General features: G+C 38.0%; 3 protein-coding genes across 11 annotated transcripts in view; 2 read left to right on the top strand and 1 right to left on the bottom strand.

Annotated features, from left to right (window-relative positions):
* Positions 1 to 9,502, top strand: part of FRS2 (fibroblast growth factor receptor substrate 2) — a 117,869-nt gene extending 108,367 nt beyond the window's left edge. For all 9 annotated transcript variants that reach the window (XM_036298073.1, XM_036298071.1, XM_036298072.1 and 6 more), the window contains 4 exons: positions 25 to 211; positions 991 to 1,149; positions 2,032 to 2,195; positions 4,393 to 9,502. In XM_036298073.1, the coding sequence (XP_036153966.1) occupies positions 25 to 211; positions 991 to 1,149; positions 2,032 to 2,195; positions 4,393 to 5,343 (1,461 nt within the window). In that variant the 3' untranslated portion in view covers positions 5,344 to 9,502. The remainder of the gene's footprint in view (positions 1 to 24; positions 212 to 990; positions 1,150 to 2,031; positions 2,196 to 4,392) is intronic.
* Positions 9,503 to 12,157: 2,655 nt separating this feature from the next.
* Positions 12,158 to 25,264, top strand: part of CCT2 (chaperonin containing TCP1 subunit 2) — a 22,096-nt gene continuing 8,989 nt past the window's right edge. Inside the window, 11 exon segments of the mRNA XM_036298069.1 lie at positions 12,158 to 12,313; positions 14,174 to 14,248; positions 14,347 to 14,412; positions 15,111 to 15,222; positions 15,723 to 15,799; positions 15,933 to 16,045; positions 17,411 to 17,487; positions 17,490 to 17,612; positions 19,515 to 19,615; positions 19,808 to 19,935; positions 22,664 to 22,767. Coding sequence (XP_036153962.1) covers positions 12,311 to 12,313; positions 14,174 to 14,248; positions 14,347 to 14,412; positions 15,111 to 15,222; positions 15,723 to 15,799; positions 15,933 to 16,045; positions 17,411 to 17,487; positions 17,490 to 17,612; positions 19,515 to 19,615; positions 19,808 to 19,935; positions 22,664 to 22,767 — 979 coding nt within the window. The 5' untranslated portion in view covers positions 12,158 to 12,310.
* The window catches only part of LRRC10 (leucine rich repeat containing 10), a 16,419-nt gene continuing 15,521 nt past the window's right edge, over positions 24,367 to 25,264 (bottom strand). Inside the window, exon 2 of the mRNA XM_036298080.1 lies at positions 24,367 to 24,433. The gene's annotated coding sequence lies outside the window, so the exon portion shown is untranslated. The remainder of the gene's footprint in view (positions 24,434 to 25,264) is intronic.

The raw sequence follows: 25,264 nt of genomic DNA, 5'->3' as shown, positions 1-25,264 counted from the left end.
GCACTAATTAACTTTCTCTTTTAGGTCATTAATGTGGATGATGATGGGAATGAGTTAGGTTCTGGCATAATGGAACTTACAGAGACAGAACTGATCTTATACACTCGCAAACGTGACTCGGTGAAATGGCACTACCTCTGCCTGCGACGCTATGGCTATGATTCAAATCTCTTCTCTTTTGAAAGTGGTCGACGGTGTCAAACTGGACAAGGTAGGTAGAGCCTTTAACTTTTTTCTACAAACCTTGTCACATTTGAAATACTATTCTTTCAGTTATTCTATATACAATACTTAATATTTTATTTTCTGATAAAAAAAATTACCTAAATAAGCGCCTCATTAAGAAAAGAGATATCGTAAACTAGTCATTTAGCAAGCATTTAGTAAGCACATTCTCTGTGTCCAGAATTTTGACTCATATTAGCTTTAAGATTTTCTGTAAATGATTAGTCCCAGCCCAGTAAACAGGGTTATGTTTTTACTATTATAACTTGTTGGGGAAAGAAACTAAATTTTGGAGTCCAATAGTGCAACTTTGATTATTTTGCTGCCTATAGTTTGAAAGGCCGTGGACAAGTTACCTCTGTTTTTCTCTATCAGAGGTGAATAATAATCCTTGCCTTACAACTATTATAATGATGTAACATGATAACAGAGCCAGGGCCTGTCATATGGTAAAGGATCACTTTGGTAATGGTGAGTTGGGCTCCCCCTGCTGTTAAAAAGCAAACTGAAGCAAGTGTGCAAATCTTATTTTTATCTGCCTTATTTTGGGCCATCTCCCTTAGACAAATGAAAATTATTCTGTGAACTTTCTTTTGGGTTTATGTTTTGAAACAGGGAATTTCAATAATTTATCATTTATTTAAATGGCCTTTCTTGTTATTGGTACACAGAATGCTTATTTTACAATTTTATTCTTTGACAGGTGCTCCTGTATTTTTTTAAAAGATGTGGTAACCAGTGTTCCCTTCTGTTCTATATTTGTAGGAATCTTTGCCTTTAAGTGTGCCCGTGCAGAAGAATTATTTAACATGTTACAGGAGATAATGCAAAATAACAGTATAAATGTGGTGGAAGAGCCAGTTGTTGAAAGGAGTAATCATCAGACAGAATTGGAAGTCCCCAGAACACCTCGAACACCTACAAGTAAGTACCCATTTTCCTTCTTGTATTTTGATTAACAGCCATTTATAAACTATAGACTGTGGATACTTAATCTATAAAATGTTAGAAATGTAAGAGTAATGGTTGTCAGTTTTAAAAAGCTATTAACTATAATTATAAATGTATTTAATATTTTAAATATAATGACATTAACTGTTCCATAGTATCTAAAATGTGAATGGAATGTTGACATGGAGGTTGATGCTCAACCACTGAGCAACAACGGCCAGGCCTCTCTTTTCCTTTTTATTAGTTATACTAGAGGCCCGATGCATGGAAATCCATGCATTGGAGGGGGGGTCCCTCAGCCCCATCTGCCCCCTCACAGCCTGGGAGCTCTCAGGGTCAGGGGTGGGAGGCGACCTGGTGATCAGGGGAAGGCTACGCCCCCGTCACACCTCTGCTGCTGCCACTGCCGGCAGCACAAGCCTCGGCCGGCCCTGGTTACCTGAGCCTCAGGCTGACCCTGAGCGGCTGGGGGGCTGAGGGGTCTGGGGGACTCCGGAGGCAGCCGCACACCTGCCGCCCTGGTGGTGCTGAGGGGACTGGGTGCCGCCATCTTGTGGCTGTGGGCATTGCCATCTTTGAGGGTGGGGCAGTCAATTAGCATATTCCCTCCTTATTGGCTGTGGGCACCGCCATCTTTGAGGGCAGGGCAGTAATTAGCACATTCCCTCTTTATTAGATAGGATAGGATACTTATCAGTATCTAAATAATGGTAAGTCTGGTTTCTGCTATATCTTGCCAGAAACACCTTCCTTAAACCTGTCAGTGTAGATTGGATTCTCATTCATTGTTATTTTCTCTCCCCTGCCTCTGTATCCTGCTTTTCTTCTTAAACCAATAAATAAACAAAAACTCAGCTCCAGGGTTTGCTGCTCAGAACTTACCTAATGGATATCCCCGATATCCCTCATTTGGAGATGCTTCGTCCCATCCTTCAAGCAGGCACCCTTCTGTGGGAAGTGCTCGCTTGCCTTCAGTGGGAGAAGAATCCACACATCCTTTGCTTGTGGCCGAGGAACAGGTAAGCCGTGCTACTGTCTAACAGGTAATGGCTTGTGTGGAGTTGAAGATTTTAGTCAGTTTGAATTTAGCTTTCACTGTTTATATATGATTTTTATAGTGAAGAATCAGAGGAAATATCATATATTTGTTGACATATGCTGAAATATGTGCAGGTGTTGAGGGAAACTTAGCATTAGAATAGTTTGTGGGTTCACAGGAGAGGTGCATCTGTAGATAAAGACAGGCATAACAGTGGCCAGTTCCCATTATAATAACCTTCAGTCAATTCAGAATTTATGCTACTGTTTATATTATAGCTTTTATAGTTAGTGTACTACTAGCAGAAAGGTAGATTTTGTTGTCAATGTTTTTATAGAGCTATGTAATATTCCTGATTATTCTGTTTTTCATTTGAGGAATGAAGTATCTGGTTAAACATTATCTATGTATTAATTAGTTATATACTTATCTTTTGTAAATCACATTGTCATTTATCATTAAGAAATTTTTATTGTTTTAAAATTCATTTCTTTGTGTTCTTTACACAGTACATGAGTTCTTACATCATTTACTATAATTACATTTCTCTCAATTTTGCATTTTATTTTTGAGTTTTTCAAATTTTATGTAGAGGCTACTAAATGTTTTTTATATTGTCTCCCCAAATACCATTGAGCTTTTTATTATCATTTTAGTGATTATTTCTTAGTAGGTAGTATTTATTTTATGTCCATGCATTTTACAGAAGTCTTAAATCTAGTAGGTTTTATTTCTTTATATAGTCAAATCATTTGCAAATAATGATAAATTTGTCTTTTTAAAAAAATATAATGTTTTTATTTCAGAGAGAAAGGGAGAGGGAAAGCGTGGTGTGCCAGCTCAGCCAAGGGTTCAGATAGCCTGAGGTGGGGCGGCAAAGGATGCAGAAAAGACAGAGAGAATAAGCTGGGTCTAGGTCAGCCGTGGGCAAACTATGGCCCGCAGGCCGGATCCGGCCCGTTCGGCTGTTCTATCCGGCCTGCAGAGCCGAAAGAGAGGAGGGTTCTCTTGCTCTCCCCTCCGCTCCTTCACCAGCAGCAGTGTTAACATGTATTAGTTCACACAAACACTCCATCCATGCTTTTGTTCCGGCCCTCCGGTCCAGTTTAAGAACCCATTGTGGCCCTCGAGTCAAAAAGTTTGCCCACCCCTGGTCTAGGTGGATCTCCTGTGCCTGGCTGAGGCCACAGAGAGAGATCCAGAGGCAAGCTGACTGAGCCTTTATTTTATAGCCAGAGGTAAACAAGGTAGTGGTCACCATAGTTACAATGTTCTTCTGAGTTTCACTTGTTTTGGCAGCACTTGCTGCACTTCCCTCAGCCCATTAGCTACCCAGATAAGATCTAGGGAGTCAGAAGGTCAAGCCTAATTATGCTAAGAGGGCTGTGCCCTCTAAGCTGGGACTTGTTTGTGGCTTTGCCAACAGGTCAGTCTGAGGCTTAACCCTATAGCCGCTCTCTACAGGAGAGAGAAAAACATCAATGATGAGAATCTTTGATTGGCTGCCTCCTGCACAACCCCACTGGGGTTCAGGTCTACAACCCGGGCATGTGCCCTAACCAGGAGTCGAACCGTAACCTCCTGATGTTCATAGGTTGATGCTCAACCACTGAGCTGCACTGGCTAATACTGTCTTTCCTTTTTAATACTTATTTATGAATCATGAAAATTTCTAGACACCATCAAAATGCTAATCCCTATTTGTTCCCTATTTGTTTTTTGTTTATAGAATGCTTTTTTTTTTCATGTTTCACTATCAAATATAAGGTTTCATGTTAGAGTAGTTATTATTTTATCAAATTAGGAAAGTACATTTATACACCCCTTTTTATTAGTAAAAAACAGGTGCAAAAGCTTCAAAGCAAAAGTATTTTTTAGACAGAAAGTTAATAAAATTAACTGCTAAGATCAGACATTTTAAAAATATATTTTTATTGATTTCAAAGAAGAGAGAGAGAGACAGAAACATCAGTGATGAGAGAGAATCATTGATTGGCTGCCCCCTGAATCCCCCCCCGCCCCCCCGTTGGGGATTGAGCCTGCAACCCGGGCATGTGCCCTGACAGAATCAAACCGTGACCTCCTGGTTCATAAGTAGATGCTCAACCACTGAGCCACACCCTGGCTGGGTATTTTTATTGTTTTAAGCAAGTTACTGATTTACTTTCTTGTTTTAGGTACATACCTATGTCAATACTACAGGTGTGCAAGAAGAGCGGAAAAATTGTGCAGCTGTGCATGTCCCGTTGGAGGCGAGGATTTCTAATGCTGAAAGCAACACTCCAAAAGAAGAACCAAGTAGTATTGAGGACAGGGACCCTCAGATTCTTCTTGAACCTGAAGTAGTTAGATTTGTCTTAGGACCAACTCCTGTTCAAAAGCAATTAATGGAAAAAGAGAAACTGGAGAAAATTGGAAGAGATCAAGTCAGCGGAAGTGGTGCAAATAACACAGAATGGGACACTGGATATGACAGTGATGAACGAAGAGAAGCACCCTCTGTTAACAAGCTAGTATATGAAAATATAAATGGGTTATCTATCCCTAGTGCCTCAGGGGTCCGGAGAGGTCGTCTCACATCCACCAGTACCTCAGATACCCAAAATATCAACAACTCAGCTCAGAGAAGAACTGCATTATTAAACTACGAAAATTTACCATCTTTGCCTCCTGTGTGGGAAGCCCGCAAACTAAGTAGGGATGAAGATGACAATTTAGGACCAAAGACCCCATCTCTAAATGGCTACCATAATAATCTAGATCCAATGCATAACTATGTAAATACAGAGAATGTAACAGTGCCAGCAAGTGCTCACAAAATAGAATATTCAAGGCGTCGGGATTGTATACCGACAGTCTTTAACTTTGATATCAGACGCCCAAGTTTAGAACACAGGCAGCTCAATTACATACAGGTTGACTTGGAAGGTGGCAGTGACTCCGACAACCCTCAGACTCCAAAAACGCCTACAACTCCTCTTCCACAGACCCCTACCAGGCGCACAGAGCTGTATGCTGTGATAGACATCGAGAAAACTGCTGCTATGTCAAATTTGCAGAAAGCACTACCACGAGATGATGGTACATCTAGGAAAACTAGACATAATAGTACTGATTTGCCTATGTGAGCCTGGAAAGCATTACATTGTTTGCACCTTTGTGAACTTAAAAAAAAATGAAGATGCAAGTACTTCATTTTCATTTCTAAACACTAACTTCTTTTATAGACTGATAAATTTTTTTTAATATTTCATGTGCTTCTTTAAAGGGAATTAATGTAGAGCAGGTACTCATTAAAGAACACTAATTTCATTATATACTACTCATTACTGTACAGCAGCACTCCCATTTTCACAGTGCCTATTTAAAATGAGAGTTGAAGTGAGTGACATGCTGGTTGATTTTTATCAATATTCTGGACTTATGCATATCATTCATGCCTAAGTCATGGTTGGCATTTCAAACATTTTATAAAGCCTCTTGATAATGTGCATTGCTAACAGATAACTCTAGGCTTTGAAAGTAATATTTGTAGATTCACTGTTCATGGTATGTGGTGTTCAGCATGTAACATGAAGAATCCTTTATTTCATTAATTGTAGGCTTTTTGACTTGAGCCAAACCAGATGTAAAAGAAATAGAAGTACCACACTCCTTATATACCAGTCAGCTCCTTTGCCTTCATCTTACTAGAAAGAGTCCTGTGTCTGTGAATATGGTTTGCTGTTGGTGTGTTGAGAGGCAGGGAAGGAGACAATACTTTCTGTTTATTCATCTCATGATGTCATTGGAAGGGCATGCCCAGATATCTTAATCAGAATTACATAGGCTCAAGAATCAGTCTCAGGTCACTTTATCCAAAAGCATTTGAAAATCTGAACCACGATCTTTTGAAAGTGTCTCTCCTATGGATTATTAACAATAACATTGTCCTGGAGGCATTTGTGCCGTTAGGTTGCCACTTACCTTCAGTTTTTCTCCTTTGGTGTTTGGGATGTTGTATTTTGTTGCTTAATGTCTTTTTCAATTTAAAATGTTTGAGTTTGTATATAGTTTTCAAATTGGATTATGTGTTTATTGTTGTTTAGTTTGCATTTTTGTCAAATTGTGGTTTTGAAGGTTCATTTAGAACTTACTGTTATTCTATAACAGGGTTGCCCTTGTCCAGTATTTATTTATATGCTGTTTACTTTTCAAGTTGTTGATAAAAACATTCTCTCAGTTTTAAATTTTACTTGTGTCCATAGGTGATCTCTTTAGCAGCTGAGAAAAAAAAGGAAGTTACTTTTAACATGCAAAGTTCCCGAAAGGTACTGTGTTTTCTCTTGGGCACTCTCCCCAGCACTTTAGCAGTGATTCCCTCAAGTCACACGGCTGCAGTTATACTTTGCCCACTGCAGTGCTCCTCAGCTCTGCTGTCCTTTCACTCGTAGCTGGATCTTTGATTATCCCTGATTTCAATGGAATGTTAAGGTTATTGCCAGCATAGCAAGTACAGTGGAAGTCGTGTAGCAATGAGATTGTTATAATTTAGGATTTAAAATGAATTGAAGCTTCTATAAACTGACGGGAGGTCATATGTCCAACTCTTGGAAATCAAGAGTGTTCCCATTTCCCAAACACTAGAGAAGACAAGAGAAGGTAGAGTGAAAAGAAGGTTAGGTAACCTTGCAAAATATTTTACCGTTTTCTCTAATATGAGGAAGTTTGAGATTATGATCTGTATCTAACAGATGTAACTAAGATTAAGTTAGCATGAAAAAGTTTCAGTCATATAGCATCCAACCTGTTCAATAAAAAAACCAATTATAGGACAGTGAATGGACTAGGAATATTATTAGAATGGGACCATTATAAAGAAAATAAATTATTAAAGGTGTCTATTATTTTCAGTGCCATTGGTTTATGTGCATAGCAGAATCTCTTTTCTTTTTTTCTGTGAACTTGGTGCTTACTAAAGTGTTCACTGTTCTCTAAAAAGAGAGCAGTGGTATAGGTGTGCAGTTTCCATTTTTAATATATTGTTGCATTTATGTTTTCTTCTGAGTAGTTTGCTAATCGTGCCAAATTTATGTGATTTTTGTAATGTGGAATAAGAATTGTGATGGAATTAGTATACATGGTTTTCTCTGAAATAAGCAGTCGAGACAGAACATTAACCTCCAAATGGAAGGGCTGACCTATTTATTCATTTTGGAGGTTGGATACTTTATTTTCTTTTTCTCATCCTTTTCATTTTTCCTTCCAGATTCTAATTAGTTTTTATATTTTTTAGGTCACTCCAATGTAATCATTGCAGTTTATGCTTTAAATACTGTGTGCTTTAAAAATGAAAATGGGACCAATTTGTCTGCTAAGAATTTGATTTTAGGTACTATGAGTATTAGGAAGGTGTACACATACAACTGGTGTTAATTTCTAGATGTCTCTGGAAATCACCTGTGTTCCCATTTAATAAAAAGTAATGTAGAACACTCCTTGTCCTTTGCAGTAGTCTAGTAATGGGCATTAATAAGCTCTACCCTGGAAGAATGTACCTATTACTAGGTACATTTTAGAATGAGATATTTTATTGGGATATAATTGTGGCCATATGTTTCAGATTTTCTGAGACAGACCTAATTTTAGATATTCTGTTCTGTTGCTAGACTATGTGATCCTACTTTTCAGTTTTGGAAATATAATCATTATTCATATATTTTCCTAAATAGAATCCTCTTTTATCATTATAGATCATAACAGTTTTTATCCCAGACCAGGGTTGGAAACAGATATGGATATTGACTGTGTTTTTTCTTAGTGCGTTTTACTTCCCAGTTTCATCTTTCTTTAAAAATGAAATTATGGTGCCTTCTCTCCCTCCAGGAAGATTGGCAAATAGTTCCTTTTATTTACTGCTGCTGTGGAGTGATGAGATATGCACTTTACTCTAGAAGATTCAGCAAAAAACTTTTCACTTCCCAGTATATCCAGAATAGGTCACATTTGGGACTTAAGAAAATTTGCCAAGCAATCTTTGTTTTTATAGTTATTGATGTTAACCCCACAATTCAATGTTATAAGTCAAGCTAGTGTTTATCACCCCCGCCCCCAAAGAAATCTGTGGCACAATATATAAAGATGTACCTCAATAATGTTCTATTAAAAATGGGACAGGGGCCTTATGTTTTCATAATTTCTCAATAATGTGCCACCATATTTTTGCCTCAAGGTAAAAGTTTTAACAAGCTAAGAAGTACTTCCCACTTCCCCCTGTGCTGTTCCTAACCCCTAATGCCCAAGTGTTTTGTGCAATGTGTAGTATGTATGTGTAAATATATATGTATATGAACACATATACATATATTTATCCTTGAAATAGACATACCATCAGAGACAACATTCAGAAGTAACTGATGTATTGGCATCTCATTCATATTTCTGATATGTGAGGTATATGGTACTAATTACCTTTTCCCTGATGTTTGCCAAATTTGAATAAAGGCATTGGTACGAAATTCCAGAATGTATACAAAATGTTTTTGGCTTGAAAAATGAACAACTATTTTATGACATACCACAATATACTCTGCCCAAACCAGCACCATATCTATCTTTCCTGTTCTTTATATCCCTATTCCCCATTTCTACTTTCTCAGTTTTTGGGGGTATAACACAATTCTTTTGTAGCATCATTATGATTGCAATTCTATGATGGACTGGTATTAATAGTACAGTAGTCACCGGTGTGCCACATTTGCATTAGTAAATGCAAAATATACATTTTATAAAGGACAAATTTTGTGTTATGTTTTTATTTTCATTACATTGTATAATATTGTAAGATTATTGTATGTCCTAATTTGCATTATAAATGTTTTTTTTTCCTACATAAAGGCATAAATATAGCAACTTTGTATAAAGGTAGCTTATTAGATTTTTAATTTTTTTCTTTTATATAAAATTGTCTAACAGTGGGACTACCGTTGCCAAATTGTATATGAAATATGAATTTTACCCCCTATGGTTAATTTCTTTATAAACATTCCACATTTCTCTAATAAAAGACATAAGTGATACTGTACTATGCATAAATTGTATTTTAATGCTGTTTCATAACAGCATTTTAAATTTGGTTTGCATTTTTAATATTGGCAAAATTTACCACTGTTGATTAAAACCTTGCTGTATATGTAACAACATCTTTTGCTCTCTCTTCCTCCCCATCCTTTGTTCTCTGTTTCTCCCTATCAGTGCCAACTTCATACATTTTGTAGCATGGCAATAAAATATAACTTTTACACTGAGGCCGAGTGTGGCTTTTTGGAGGATGTGGAGATGGGAGAATTACCCTCTGGTTTTTGCCATATGAACCATGTCTCCAGGCATGAGAAGTTATCTCGTATGATGTAAACATGCTTTTAAGGACAAGTGTGAATGTGCTTTTAAGCTTAATTTTTGTCATAACAAATAACTAATTTTTTAATCTTTGGAAAAGTCAGAGTTCTTGAAGTACAATCAAACCTTTAGTAACTGCAGTACTTAAAGAGTATGCTAATAATTGAATTTAGTTCAACAAGGGCTAAGCAACACATTTTTAAAATTTTTTTTTTAAATCTTTACTTATTATAGAGTATTAGTATACTGTCCCAAAATTAAATGTACAATATGGTTTAATCTTAGAGGATTTAGGATCTTGTGATGGCTTACTGTTGTCATTCTGGCCTAAATTTCCATGATGAGTTACTCAAGTTGATACTGGAAGCTGAGCTGACTATACACTGACCTTAAGCATTCATGAAAAACTGCTTTGTTGAATGAAGTCTGGTTGGAGTTCTTATGGTTACTTTCCTCTTACTGATGAAAGTAGATTGCAATAAAGCCCCAATAAAAGCTTGGATACCTACTTATAGTTTTACTGTATTTTTCACACATTTCTTGAAACTATGATAAGAGGTTTTATTTCTTTGTCTCATACCACGGCCTCCGTTTCAAAGTGAACATATAATGGGTTAAGGTTTATGTTTCATCAAAGTGAAATGAAATTTTTTAAGTATTTGACAGACTCACAGTTTTAAATGTGTGGTCATTCAAACTAGTAGTTCTCAGCTCTGCGTCTCCAAACCTGTTTTTTAGTCACTGAGTGACACTGCAAAGCCCGTTTGATACACTCCAGATGGAATTCATTTACACAACGAGAGGGAAAGACAAGTCCACACACGATTGGGTGCTTACTATGTGCCAGACACCATGGAACACATAATTGGTAAAGATGTGGCAGAAACCAAATATTGGGAAGTGTAGGTATTTGTTCTCAGAAGTTAAGAACTTTGGATTATTCATGTATTTTTTCTTTGAGTTCCTTAGAAGACAATAGCTATTCACATGTTTTTATGTAATGAATGAGCATGAACTAGGTCAGTGATGGCGAACCTATGACACACGCGTGTCAGAGGTGACACGCGAACTCATTTTTTTGGTTGATTTTTCTTTGTTAAATGGCATTTAAATATATAAAATAATTTTCAAAAATATAAGTCTTTGTTTTACTATGGTTGCAAATATTAAAAAATTTCTATGTGTGACACGGCACCAGAGTTAAGTTAGGGTTTTTCAAAGTGCTGACATGCCGAGCTCAAAAGGTTCGCATCACTGAACTGGGTGCTATGCTAGTAATGAGTGTTGTCCAGATACACCAAGATTTTGGATTTGATGCCTGGTCAGGGCACATACAAGAATCAACCAATGAATGCATAAATAAGTGGAACAAGTTGATATCCAGTCTGAACACCCCTTTTCATAGGCCTTGGGAATAGTGTAAACCAGGGTCAGCAAACTTTTTCTATAAAGGGTAAGACCATAAATACGTTAGTCTTTATGGGTTATACAGTCAGTCACAATTACTCCGCTCTGCCACTGTATAACCATTGCACTGCACAGGATAAAAAATGAATGAGTACGCTCGTGTTCCAACCAAGTATGGACACCAAAATATGTTGCATATAATTTTAATGTATCACGAAAGAATCAACTTTTTTCCAACCATTTAAAAATGTAAAACTCATTCTTTACTCTTGTCAAACAAAAAGGTGGTAGGCAGGAGGGATTCGGCTCCCCATAGTTTGTCAATCCCTAGTGTAAACTAACTGGGTAGAATCAGTTAAAAATGGAAAATATCTGTCGATAACTGCCAAGCATCCAAGAGCTTGCTCATTGTTTGGTTAATCAAAGGGAGAAAAGGGTATCAGGAGATAGAAAACGAATTTTTTTAAGGGCCAATTTAGAGAAAGTACAAAACTGGTTTTGATAAACTGAAATGTTTGGGATTGCTCTTGATTTCTACCAAGACACCGCGGGTCTGTATCAGTCATCTCTAGAAGGGGCAGGGGGACCAGGGAAATGCCAAACCTCCTGCCTGCGCCAGCGGGGCAAAGCTAATGTCTCCGCCGCGCTCAGAGAGCCTAGTCCTGGACAGTCAACGCCCAATTAAAAACGGCATTTTAAAATTCAGTAAAGCAACATAAGTCTCCCTCCCTAATGCTCAGTAATATTAAAATTAAAATAGCAATAACAATCTTATTTAGGTATTTGATGGTAAGGAACCCCCCCCCCCCCCAAACAAAGTTGACAAAGTTGAGGGTGGTGGCCTCTGGGGCGAGGAAGTGAGGTTGGTGAGTTAGGTTATTCATTATTAGTATATAACACTTTAATATGTATACGTGGTAATTTCAGTCAAATTTTTAAAGATTAAGAAAAACTTGCCAGCAGGAACTCCGTTACTGCGGCAAACCCTGGGGCGCAGCGGCTGTCTCCTCGGCGCTTCTACTCCCAGTCCGCCCCGCCCCCCACAGCGTCAGGCCCGCCCCTTCCTCAACACGAGCCGTTGGAGCCGCAGGGGGCGGGGCGGAGCCGGGGCCCCGCCCCCCAGTGTGAAGAGCAGGTTTACGTCCCAGCTCCCTTCCCTTCCGCCGCGAGCGGCGCGCAGCCGGAGCGGCACGCCGGAAGAGGCTCCGCCCCCTGCGGCAGAGCGTGTGGCGTCACATCCGGCTTCTCTCCCCCTCGGATTCCGGCCGCGAGGTGTGAGGGAGTAGCGTGAGTGGCCACCTCTTCGGAACCATGGTGAGCCTGGCCTCACTGGCCTGCCCTTCCATTCCCCGCCGTGCCCTGCTGCCCCGCTGCCCCCCTTTGTCCTTCCAGCGCTGTCGGTTCCCTGTTTCAGTGCCCCGGAACCGCCGCACGTGGTGCGGGCTGTGGCGTGTGGCCTGCGCCCCTTCCGCCGGTGAAGCCCTCCGTGGGGGCCAGCGGCTGGGGTGGGCCTCCCGGCCGGCGGCCTACTCTGACACGGCCTCTCCACAGCCCCGGAACTCCGAGGCCAGGGGCGCACCTCCCGCGGAGAAATTTCTAGGGCCCGGGTGGGCGAGACGGGCCCCACCTTCCTCGGGCGGAGCCGGAGCAGCGGGGAGGGAGCGGCCCCTCCTCGCCTGGCGCTGGGTCCGTTAGCGGCCTACAGCCCTGCCTGATTTATTCTTAGATTAAAATCATCCTTAGCCTTGCTGTTCTTGACAGTCTCTTCAGTGTGTAATTTTTATTCCTGGAGCAGTTGTGTATCCAAAATAAAAGGTCGCCTTCCTTATGCAGCTTTTAGAAGTCCCTCCCGCCTCCCCCTTTAATAAATGACTGCCTGGATGATGAGGAACTTCCATTTGTTTGAAAAAGTACAGTCCTGTTAATTAATTTTTTCTTGTCTACTTTCTTGTAAGTCTAACGGAAGACATCTAAGTATATGTATTAACGAATATTGGCTTTCGGGTGGGTACTAGACTTAACCCGTGGATCGCTTTCTAAATTCTATAAATGTCTAACCACTATGCTGGACACTTGAAACTAATGTAAAATAATACTGTCAACTCTGTATAAAAGGCTAATACCCTAAGTGTTCCTCCTGGTAATGACGTCACATAGCAACACCTGGCTTCCTCTCCCTAGCGACTAGCCTCCTTGCAGTTTCTTCAGCCCAGGACCGCACTTGCTCTGTAGCCAGGTGCAAACATTTCACACTTGAACCGAATGTCTGTGAAGCATTTTCCCGTGCCTCATCTCATTTGATCCTCACAGAAGTCCTGGAGTAGATAGATAGGAGACTCTGTAGAATCCTATTTTCTCATTAGCCAGAAAACGGAGATTTAGAAAGCTTAGAAACTTGATCCGGCTGAAAAGAAGTAAGAAATGGTGGACCTTGAAAATGACTTCAGTTTTCTCACTGTGCAGAATATAGTCAAACACTGCTGCAGTTAAATATTTCACCCTTTGTTCTCCCTGCATGATCTACAATAATAATCTGCTTTGTGTTGGTATTTACTGCTGTGTTGCTGACAATTACCTGAAAGAGAAGTTGGGGTGCTTCACTGAGCTGGGAAAAGTTTAGCTAAATCAGAAAGCAGGTCTAACTAAGCAAGTTTATTCTATATACTATAAAAGGCTAAGTCAGTGGTTCTCAACCTTGGCTGCACATTAGAATCACCTGGGAATCTTTTTAAAATCCTGGTTTCTGGGCCTCATCCTCCGGAAATTCTGTTTTTTTGTTACTAATGTTGTGGCCTCACCCCATAACAAACAGAATTTTTGGAGGATGGGGTCTAGGAATCAGGATTTTAAAAAGATTCCCAGGTGATTCTAATGTGCAGCCAAGGTCGAGAACCACTGGGCTAAGTTGACTCTCACATATGCGATACATAAAAGCTCTCACTGGTGCCAATCGCACACGTGTGTTTCGATCTGTCATTGTTGATTGTGAATTTGGTTGACTCTTCTATTGTAGAGAAAGGGCGAATAGCAATATTAAAATGTTTCTTCTAATTAATTTCCTTCTAATGTGCACGAATTCATGCACCGGGCCACTAGTTGAAATATAAAAGATGAAATTAAAAATATTTTAAAAGATTATTGGTGTTCAAACTGATTTTTGATTTTTCTTTTTAGGCGTCCCTTTCTCTTGCACCTGTCAACATCTTCAAGGCTGGCGCTGATGAAGAGAGAGCAGAGACAGCTCGTCTGGTAAACCTTGTTTTCCTCATTCATTTAAAGATAAAGTTGTACTTTTACAATTTTAAGACTAGAATTGATTTTTACAATCTCTTTGATCTTTATTCCAGTCTTCTTTTATTGGTGCCATTGCTATTGGAGACTTGGTAAAGAGCACCTTGGGACCCAAAGGCATGGTGAGAAAAATGGGGAATTTTTATGTTTTGATATTGTTTTAGAGCCCTTAATGGAAACATACATAGTAAATAACATTTTTAAATGCTTTTTAATCTTTCAAATTTAACTCTTAATTATACAGGTAAGACATGGATATACTTTTCTTACTAAAAATCAAAACAGTAGTCATATGGCTGAAGTCCCATTCGTTCCTACCCCCCACCCCTTTTACCACTAGGATGTAAATCTTCCCAGTATTTTTGTTCATTTCGGTAAATACATGTGTATCCTACATATCGTGTATTTTCTTATACTCGCAAGGTAATACTTTGTTTTATCGTAGATATTATTCATATGTAGTTTTTCTGCAGCTTGCTTTGTTAAAATTCTGCCTCTTTTAAGTGTCAAATAGTATTCAGCATCTTGATTCGTTTATAGGTTACATTTATGACTGTGTTGAGTGATAGTTTGTTTCCATTGTTTTGGCTATTACAATGCTGAAATAACCTTGTTCCTATCTCCCTTGTTCTTCTAGTGTTTCTAGGGGTAGAGACCAAGGTTTGCTTGTGGGGTGAATGCACTGAAAAAATTTGAGTGGATACTGACAAATAGCTATCCAGGAGATTTACCCATTAGCAGTATATGAGGGTATTGATTGACCCATGTAGGGTTCAAGTTGTAATTAGATCTTAACTTGAGCCAAATATGTTCCTTTTAGGATAAAATTCTTTTAAGCAGTGGACGAGATGCCTCTCTTATGGTGACCAATGATGGCGCAACTATTCTAAAAAACATTGGTGTTGATAATCCAGCAGCTAAAGTTTTAGTTGGTGAGTCTGAAGATGATTCTGATTTGTTAACATTTTGAAACTTTTTTTTTTTACTTTTATTTGTTTTAGAGAGATAAACATCAATTTGTTGTTCTACTTACTGTTGCATTCATTCGTTGATTCTTGTATGTGCACTGACCGTGGATTGAACCTGCAACCTTGCTGTATAGGGATGATGCTCTAACCAACTGAGCTACCTGGCCAGGGCTTGAAATAAATTTTAAATAGGCTGTGTTGACCAATTGTACTTTTAATGAACTGTTGTCCACTTTTTAATTATTGTCATTATTAAAATGCAAGCTTCTGGAGTGCCATTAATTATTGATAGTAAAAGTATTGCATTTCAGACTGAAGAGTTCCAAAGAATTTATCAGGTGAGGAGACTTAGTTAAGTGAGACTTGGATTGGTAGTGGGTATTTTTGGAGGATTAGCTAAGCTACAGAGAAGTAATTTAAAAGGCAGAATCAAATATAAGTGAGTTAATAACTTTTTTTTCTAGATATGTCACGGGTTCAGGATGATGAAGTTGGTGATGGCACTACCTCTGTTACTGTTTTAGCAGCAGAATTACTAAGGGTAAGACTATCTGAGCAACTTTAATGTCATTTTAATTGTTTTTTGCTTCTGTGGTTTTGAATGTCAGAAATAATCAAGTCCTTACATCCTACGTTTTTACTATTGACAAGTATTTTCCACTGTTTATTAATAGGAAGCAGAATCTTTAATTGCAAAAAAGATTCATCCTCAGACCATCATTGCCGGTTGGAGAGAAGCCACAAAGGCAGCAAGACAGTCTTTGTTGGATTCTGCAGTTGATCATGGGTTGGTATACCAAAATAGTACTGTTTTAAACAGTCGACATTCTGTCCAAAGTATGCTCCATGCACGAAGTCTAGAGAACAAGAAAAACATACACAAACATGATCCTGCTGCTTCATCTTGCCCCAGCCTAAAACCCCACATATACCCTCTAGAGCCATGGTCGGCAAACTGCGGCTCTTTGGCCCCTTGAGTGTGGCTCTTCCTAAGCCTTAGGAGCACCCTAATTAAGTTAATAACAATGTACCTACCTATATAGTTTAAGTTTAAAAAATTTGGCTCTCAAAAGAAATTTCTATCGTACTGTTGATATTTGGCTCTGTTGACTAATGAGTTTGCCGACCACTGCTCCAGAGATAGCCATTAAAGTTAAAGTTTGGGTTTTTATTTTTTGCCTAATCATAAGTAAAACAAATGATAGCATTGTGTAGAGGGGTATGAGCCTCTTTAACACAGTTGAATAACAACCAGATTTGTGGGTATCTGTACAACATTTTTAAACGAGGTATGCATTTGATTATATCATTACAGTGTAATTTACCTATCTGTAGTTGGAGTTTAGGAGTAGATACCAAGGTTTGCTTGGGTGTGTGCATTGGAAAAATGTGAATGGATACTGCCAAATAGCCATCCAGGATATTTACCCATTATCAGTTTAAGAGGTTATTGATTGACCCATGCAGTGTTAACTTTTATGTTGTGGCAAACTTGTTACTCAGAAAATATTTCAAGAAGTATTGCTGCATTCAAAGATAACATGTGGTTTTTGTTTTGTTTTGTTTTTCTTTTAATATGTTTTTATTAACTTCAGAGAAGAAGGGAGAGGGAGAGAAAGAGAAACAATGATGAGAGAGAATCGTCGATTGACTGCCTCCTTCACACCCCCTACTGGGGATTGAGCCTGAAACCGGGGCATGTGTCCTGATTAGGAGTTTAACCCTGACCTGGTTCATGGGTCGATGCTCAACTACTGAGCAACATTAGCTGGGCAAATGTGCATGCTTTAATTTACATTACAAGTAATTGTCCAGGAAAAAGTTTACCCTTTCACTGCCTGTGTAACGGTGCCTTTTTTTCCCATGTTCTTGACAACATTTGGTATGCTTTTGTGTGCTTGTGTTTCTTTTTTAGTAGTTTGCCAGTTTAGTGGGGAAAATAGTATTCTTTAATTTGCATTTCTTGCTTATTGGTGTGGTTTAATTCTTATCACGTGAGTCCTGACTGGGATGAAATTGACTGACATGTATCCTGATAAATTTTGCAAAGTAAATTAGGGTTGGTACCTCGGAAGAAGCATTTAAGAATGAAGAAGCAACTTGAGCATTTCATTGAGAAAAGTCATGATTTTTTTGTTTGGTGGTTTTATAGTTCTGATGAAGATAAATCCTGCCAAGATTTAATGAACATTGCAGGAACAACATTATCCTTAAAACTTCTTACTCATCACAAGATCACTCTACAAAGTTAGCTGTAGAAGCTGTTCTCTGATTGAAGGGCTCTGGTAATCTGGAGGCAATTCATGTCATCAAGAAGCTAGGAGGAAGTCTGGTGGATTCCTATTTAGATGAAGGTATGTATGTATATATGTTGAATGTGGGAAAACAAGCTTTGATGGGAGGTTGAAGGCTAAATACTGTGAATCCTGTTTTTAGCGAGTCGGGACAAGTGACTGTTCAAAGCCAGAAAACCTGTCTTTAAGGACAAAAATTATATTGCAACCATTTTTGTCATTTCAATCCATTTGTTAAATTGACAGTGTCCTTCACCTCACACCATCTCAGCATTCTTTGATAATATCCAGATTTTACTTTACACCATGAAGATATTTTCAGTCTCTAGTAAAGAGAAATTACAGTTTTACTAAAATCAGCTGTTTTCAAATGGTGCATTTTCCAGGATTACTTGGGTTCTCAGGAAGGGTCTGGGTTAATATGTCAGATCATTTTTAGTTGGCAGGTGTTGAGGATATAGTTCTTGGTGTTCTCAGAGTGATAAATGAGTCTTAGCAAGTGCTATTTCCCTATACTGATGTATTTTGTTCATAAAGTAGGAATTTTCCAAGTACCTTTACCATTGTGTTTACTTCATAAGCTGGCCTGTAGAAAGTGGAGTAGGCATTGTCTTTTATAGAGAAGGAAAAAAGAATAAGTTGTGCTTTCCAATTTCTGCTTTCAGTGATTTAGCTTCCAGGTATTGATTGCTGCATGTCATTTTTATCTTCCAAAGGGAGTAATAATTATGAAAATATTCTTGGTTGAATTTATGTGCAAGGGCTCTATCATTTCTAATAGGGGCTGGTGGTAGGGAAAGATAAAACAAGGATAGCTACCATTCTTTGAATGTCTGCTCTGTGCCAGGCATTCTCATAGGAATTTTACTTAAAATCTCATTCCTTACGATAGTGAGAATTAGGTTTAGCTTAATAGAGCAGAAAACTCAAGATGATAATCCTATATAATAAAACCCTACTATGCAAATCGACTGAACGGCAGAATGACTGGTTGGCAGGGGGTGGGGCTGGCAAGCAGGCGGATGCCAGTGGGCAGAGGGAGGGGACGGCGATCGGGGTGGTGGTGGCAGGCAGTGGTGGAGGGGTGATGGGGGAGGGCAGGGCTGGCCACTCACCAGCTGCTGCAGTCCCCTGATCCGCCCTTTGGCCGCCTCCTGCAGAGGGAGGCCAGACTAAGCCGTCAGTCAGACATCCCCCCCAAGGGCTCCTGGTCTGCGAGAGGGTGCATGCCCGGCTGAGGGACCTACCCCTCCCACCCTCCAAGTGCATGAATTTTCATGCACAGGGCCTCTAGTGGATTAATAAAATAAAAGTTACATATGCATCTGAAAGAAGCCTGAAGAGAGAGACTGTGTTCTTATGATAGTTCTAAATCAGTAGGGTCCTATGCTGGTAACTAATAATCTATGCCACTGGTTATATTCCCGTGTACAGATGAGTAACTAAGGTTGAATAAGTTGTCTAAGGTTGCATACATAGCCTATATGCAGCAGGGGTATGATTGGGGCCAGGTTTGTCAGACTCCGTTGTCCGTGTGTAATTACACATTACACTAATGTGTAGCCAAGGTTGAGAACCACTGCTATAAAGCATTCCACTAGAACAGTGATAAAAATCAACAACCTTGGCTACACATTAGAATCACCTGGGAATCTTTTTAAAATCCTGATTTCTGGACCTCATCCTCCGGAAATTCTGTTTCTTTGTTACTAATGTTGTGGCCTCACCCTATAACAAAGAAACAGAATTTCTGGAGGATGAGGCCCAGAAGTCAGGATTTTAAAAAGATTCCCAGGTGATTCTAATGTGCAGCCAAGGTTGAGAACCACTGCTTTATAGGATCTAGTCTAAGCATTAAAGTCTTAGATTTAAATGCATTCTTTGAAAGTAATTTGATAAAGCAACAACTTCGTAAGAGTTATTAATTCAACCTTGAAGTATTTTACTATCCTTACATTGTAGGCTTTCTATTGGATAAAAAAATTGGAGTAAATCAACCAAAGCGAATTGAAAATGCTAAAATTCTTATTGCAAATACTGGTATGGATACAGACAAAATAAAGGTATGTTTACATTTCTTGAAACTAGTTGCTAGCTGCTATAAACTTGGGCTGGGAATCCATTATACCATAGAGGTTAGAATATATATGAATATATGCACATGCACGTTTTTTGGTGTGTTAACATAAAAATGTATATGCTACAGAACTCTGAAGAGTAATGAAAGTGATGCTATTTTTCTGCTTTCCTCTTAGATATTTGGTTCCCGTGTAAGAGTTGATTCTACAGCAAAGGTTGCTGAAATAGAACAAGCAGAAAAGGAAAAAATGAAGGAGAAAGTTGAACGTATTCTTAAGCATGGGATAAATTGCTTTATTAACAGGTCTGTGCATTCTTGTGCCAACAATATTTGTAACGATCTAGGAAAGGATTTTTTTTTCCTAAAAAGACTTATGGAAATCCTTTATATGGAATTATTGATTTATTTAGGAACTGCTTTTTTTTCCTAGATAGAAATATAATTGTACACAAGGCATTTGCATTACAATGATTTTAGTGATATTTAATGATTATACTTTACTAACCCTTTTTATGTTAACAGTAACAATTTTCTGTTTGGCAGATATGCTATAGTTTTGGCTATAATATACATACATTTGGAGGAGAAAGTTAATTTCGTATTAAATGATGGGAGTTTGAAGTAGCAAAAAACTAAAAGCATAGAGATAAAACAATGAAGAGATGAAAATATTAAGAATTTCTAGGGCTTTTTTAAAAAAAATTATTTTTACTGATTTCAGAGAGGAAGGGAGAGAGGGAGAGAAACATCAATGATGAGAGAATCATTGATCGGCTGCCTTCTGCATACCCCCTACAGGGGATCGAGCCTGCAACCTGGGCATGTGCTCTTGACTGGAATCGTAGAACAGTAATCGTAGGACCCTTCAGTCTGCAGTCTGATGCTCTATCCACTGAGCCAAACCAGCTAGGGCAGGGCTTTTCTTTTAATTTGAATGAAAAAATATAAGTAAACCTTTTTCATGTATTCTTAATTGTCAGTAATGAAAGCTTTTATGGATTATTTTGAATGGGGAAAATACCAAGAGGAACATCACATTTCAGTGAAATGGCTGCAGTTAACTTTGAGAGATAATGTTTAATGAAAAATAATTATTTTAGGCTAAATGTGGGCTTTTTAAAAGTAAGTTTCTAAACTATGTAATCTGTGAATCTGATAAGACATTTTGCCTAGCAGTACATTACTGTATACTAATTATAATTGGGCTTTTTAAAAAACTTACAAACTTTTAAACCGATGTTCTTTTTACTCCTGTTGTAAAAGTAACATATGCTCATTTTGGAAAATAGAAAAGTATAAAGAAGTAATAATCTAGGGTCTTAGTCAGAAAGTCTTTCCTTTACAAAAGTTGACTTTTGTGTATGTCTGTAGGTGTGGTAGTCTAATTTCATAAGCTGTAAACTTGTACCTCACTTTTTTTTTTTAATATATTTTATTGATTTTTTACAGAGAGCAAGGGAGAGGGATAGAGAGTTAGAAACATCGATGAGAGAAAAACATCGATCAGCTGCCTCCTGCACACCTCCCTACTGGGTATGTGCCGGCAACCAAGGTACATGGCCGTGACCGGAATCGAACCTGGGACCCTTGAGTCCGCAGGCTGATGCTCTATCCACTGAGCCAAACCGGTTAGGGCATTATACCTCACTTTTTAAATCTATATGTTTTTACTTAGAATTACAGACTTTCTGTAATTTGTAAATTGTGATTTATACAAGCTCTCTCCTAGTGGACATTGCATCACTGGCAAATTTTGTTATTCTATGTAAAAATTATTACAATATCTTCATTACATGCTTTAATACCAAATTTTCTTGTTGTAGATTCTTAGGAGTGGAATTAACGCATATGAATATTGACATGGTTTTGTTGCATTACTGTTAAATTGCTTTCCAGTTTATACTACCAGTAGCAATACAGTGGAACCTTGGTTCTTAAACTTAATTCATTCTGGAAGGCTGTTTGGAAAGTGATTTTTCCAAAAACGAAATCATTTTTTCCCATTAGAAATAATGTAAATTGAATTAATCCTTAGTTCCAGATTCTCAAATGATTCCTTTTTAACCTTTGTTTTATATAGTACATGTCTAATGTATTGTTTAATATATAATCACTTTTCTTAAAAAAAATTTATCTAAGCAGCCCCTTCTTGCCTTACATGAATAACTTTTAGCACTCATTCCAGGAGTTTCAGGAAGTCAGTATGAGGCATCTTCGCTTTTTCATATATGGCTGCCTCTGAAATGCTGTCACTGGCTAACTGCTATCCAAATCAACAGTTTTTCTACCTCTTCAATTACCTGTCACCGTTTCTTTCTCACCCTTAGCAACATTAGCACTCTTAATGGCCTCTTTATGTTTTAAAATTGTGCTAATCATAGACTTACCCAGCATCAAAAGCATTCTCTCCTTGGTTACCTGAGACCTTTTTTGTCATGCTGAAAGGGTTGTCAGTTCTAAAGTTTGGTTCCTCAACAAGAAGCTTGGCTTGACTACTTAACACATTTTTTCCCTGAACAACTTAGTCCAGAATCAAATTTTTCAAGATGGAAGACATTCAAGAACTGAAGTTTGACTGTAAAGCAGCAGTTCTCAACCTGTGGGTCGCGACCCCTTTGGGGGTCGAATGACCCTTTCACAGGGGTCGCCTAAGACCATCGGAAAACACATATATAATTACATATTGTTTTTGTGACTAATCACCATGCTTTAATTATGTTCAATTTGTAACAATGAAATTGGGGGGGTCACCACAACATGAGGAACTGTATTAAAGGGTCACGGCATTAGGAAGGTTGAGAACCACTGGTGTAAAGGAACACCTGTTTTTAATACTAGCCGGGATGTATTACAGTTTATAAATTATTGTATAGCTGAGAAATGGTATTTTCTAATTTTCTAATTTTTTTAATGGTATTTTCTAATTTCTTTGATTTCTGTTGCGGTAAATAAATTTTTTTTTTTTTTTTTTTTTTAGTTTAATGTATTTTATCTTGTGAAGTAACAATGTATTTATGTGTTTTATTTATAGGCAATTAATTTATAATTATCCTGAACAGCTCTTTGGTGCTGCTGGTGTTATGGCTATTGAACATGCAGATTTTGCAGGTGTAGAACGCCTGGCTCTTGTCACAGGTATGGGAAAAAGTCATTAATTTCTTTCAGACATAATAATCATTCTTGGATTTATTGAGTTTTAGTACAGTTGGCTCAAACAACACAGGGCAGGTTAGGGGAGTCAACTCCCAACCCCGGACAGTCAAAAATCCCATATAACTTAAGTTCACAAAAACATAATAGTTAGCACCCAACTGCAATGGAAAAAGTTGACCCTTGAATAACATGGGTTTGAACTGCACGTATCCAGTTTTTTAAGTTCACTCATAAGTGGACCCATGCAGTTCAAACACTATTGTTCAAGGGTCAACTATATAACTCATTGCTGAGAGTACAAAGAAATCCCTTTAAGGAGTTTGGAATATAAACTGTTATTCTGAAACCTGATTTAAACTTTTTGGATATCTTTAGTTACATTGTTTGTTTATTTATTTATTTTAAAATTGTTGTTGAAAGTTTTACATATGTCTCCTTTTCCCCCCATTGACCTCTACCCACCTGCTCCCACCCCCATTATTATTTTTAAAATATATTTTTATTGACTTCAGAGAGGAAGGGAGAGGGAGAGAGAGAGAAACATTAATGAGGAGAGAGAATCATTGATCTGCTGCCTCCTGCACACCCCCCCACTGGGGATTGAGTAACCTGGGCATGTGCCCTGATCGACCAGAAATCGAACCATGACCTCCTGGTTCATAGGTCGACGCTCAATCACTGAGCCATGCTGGTCAACACATTATATTTAACACTAGAGGCCCGAGGCATGAAATTTGTGCAAGACTAGGCCTTTTTAGCCCTGGCTGCCGGCACCAGCTTCCCTCTGGCATCTGGACCCAGCCTTCCCTCGCAGCCCTCGTCCGGAAGGCCATCCAGTCTAATTAGCGTATTATGCTTTTATTTATTACAGAAATTAAATTACATGTCAGGCTTACTGTTGGTATAGATTTCTTTTTGTTGTATTGTTTTAAAGATTCATACTACATTATTTCTCAAACTCACAGGACCACTGTTCTAAACATAAAGTCTATATATAAGCTGGAGCTTCAAAAAAGGATATGTCTTAATCTAGTTTATTAACGTATTTATTTCTAGTGCTAAGTGAATAGTTTAATGCTTTGTGCCCTGCATGGTGGTACAATTATGATAGAATAGTTACTGAACACTTAACAATATACCAGAGAGTGGGTCAAGAATTTAAACATTGTTTTTATTATTTTTAAACATTTCTGAAAGCAATAAATGTTGAAATAAGTGTGAAACAGTTCGGCAATGTATGATGAAAAGTTAGTATATTCCAACATCAGTTATGAGTGATATCCCAGTTGTGTGAAATAGAAATTGTGTTTACAGATAAGGTTAAGTATTAAAAACCTCTATTTGAATTTTCATGTTCTTGAAAATGAATGAATAGGTTGGAAAGTTGGGATCTGGCAGTGAGAATTGAGGAGATTGGGGTTTGGGAGGTAAAGCCACCAGGAATGTTGAATTAAGTTTGGAACTGCCATGAGTATTAGAAATAAGTAAAGGGTACTAATTAATGTAGAGTAGAATTAGTCTCAGAATTCTTCAGCCATTTTTTTTCCTCTTTTTGTTGTTTCTTCAGCCATTTTTTTTTTCCCTTTGTTGTTGTTTTGTTTCCTTTCTTCAGCCATTTTTAATAATCTGGGAAGCATAATCTTTTGACCTAAAAAGAAGCATTTTTCTTTTATTAATTGCTTTGAAGTGGATTTACCTATTCTAATTAAAGTTCTCTAAAGCCATTGCACACTTGATGCTTAAGGTGATTAAACTTGAGGTGCTCATGTTTATGTAATTGCTCCTTTATTGCAACAAAATTAAAGACATAAGAAATGTGAATGACAGCACATTCATGGGATAAGTTGATATCATAAGTTGATCCTATACATGAAATTGAGACACATACTCAGAAAAAAATTTGCTGCACTAAGCACACCAACTGAATTTGACCCCAGGGTGACTCCCATTCTATTAGCTTGTATGTTGTCAAAGTGTGTGAAATTGGTTCTTACAAATGTCAAGTACCTTGTAAGCAGATGTAGATGAATGAGTGTAGGATAAGTGAAAATTTTCAAAAGTCAAATTAGTTTCATTTTTGGGATATGGTCTCAAGTCTAGAAAACAGTTTATTTTGTTGACACCTCAATTAAGTTTGCTCTTGGAAATTCTCTATATATTTCCCCCTTTTCGAGGCATTACAGGAACTCTCAGACATTTCAATTATTGTGATAATTAGCACATATCAAGTGCTCACTATTTAAGCTGGTTCCAAAATTTGTACATCTGTTCTCATAATACTGTTGACATAATAGGACTAGTCAAATATTTTCATTGTTGTTTTGAGAAATTGGGTCATAGGAGTACTGGTCTTCTAGACTAGATTCAGAAGAGAATCTGTATTTAAATTCTGACTTAAAGGTAAATGTTGAAGTTTCAGTTTAACCTTTCAGGGTGTGGGTTGTAGTATACAGTATGTGTATATAGGTCTGAGGCCAGA

The sequence above is a fragment of the Myotis myotis genome, unplaced genomic scaffold, assembly GCF_014108235.1.
Source record: "Myotis myotis isolate mMyoMyo1 unplaced genomic scaffold, mMyoMyo1.p scaffold_m19_p_3, whole genome shotgun sequence".
NCBI lineage: Eukaryota > Metazoa > Chordata > Mammalia > Chiroptera > Vespertilionidae > Myotis > Myotis myotis.
This window is presented reverse-complemented; position numbering and strand designations above follow the sequence as displayed.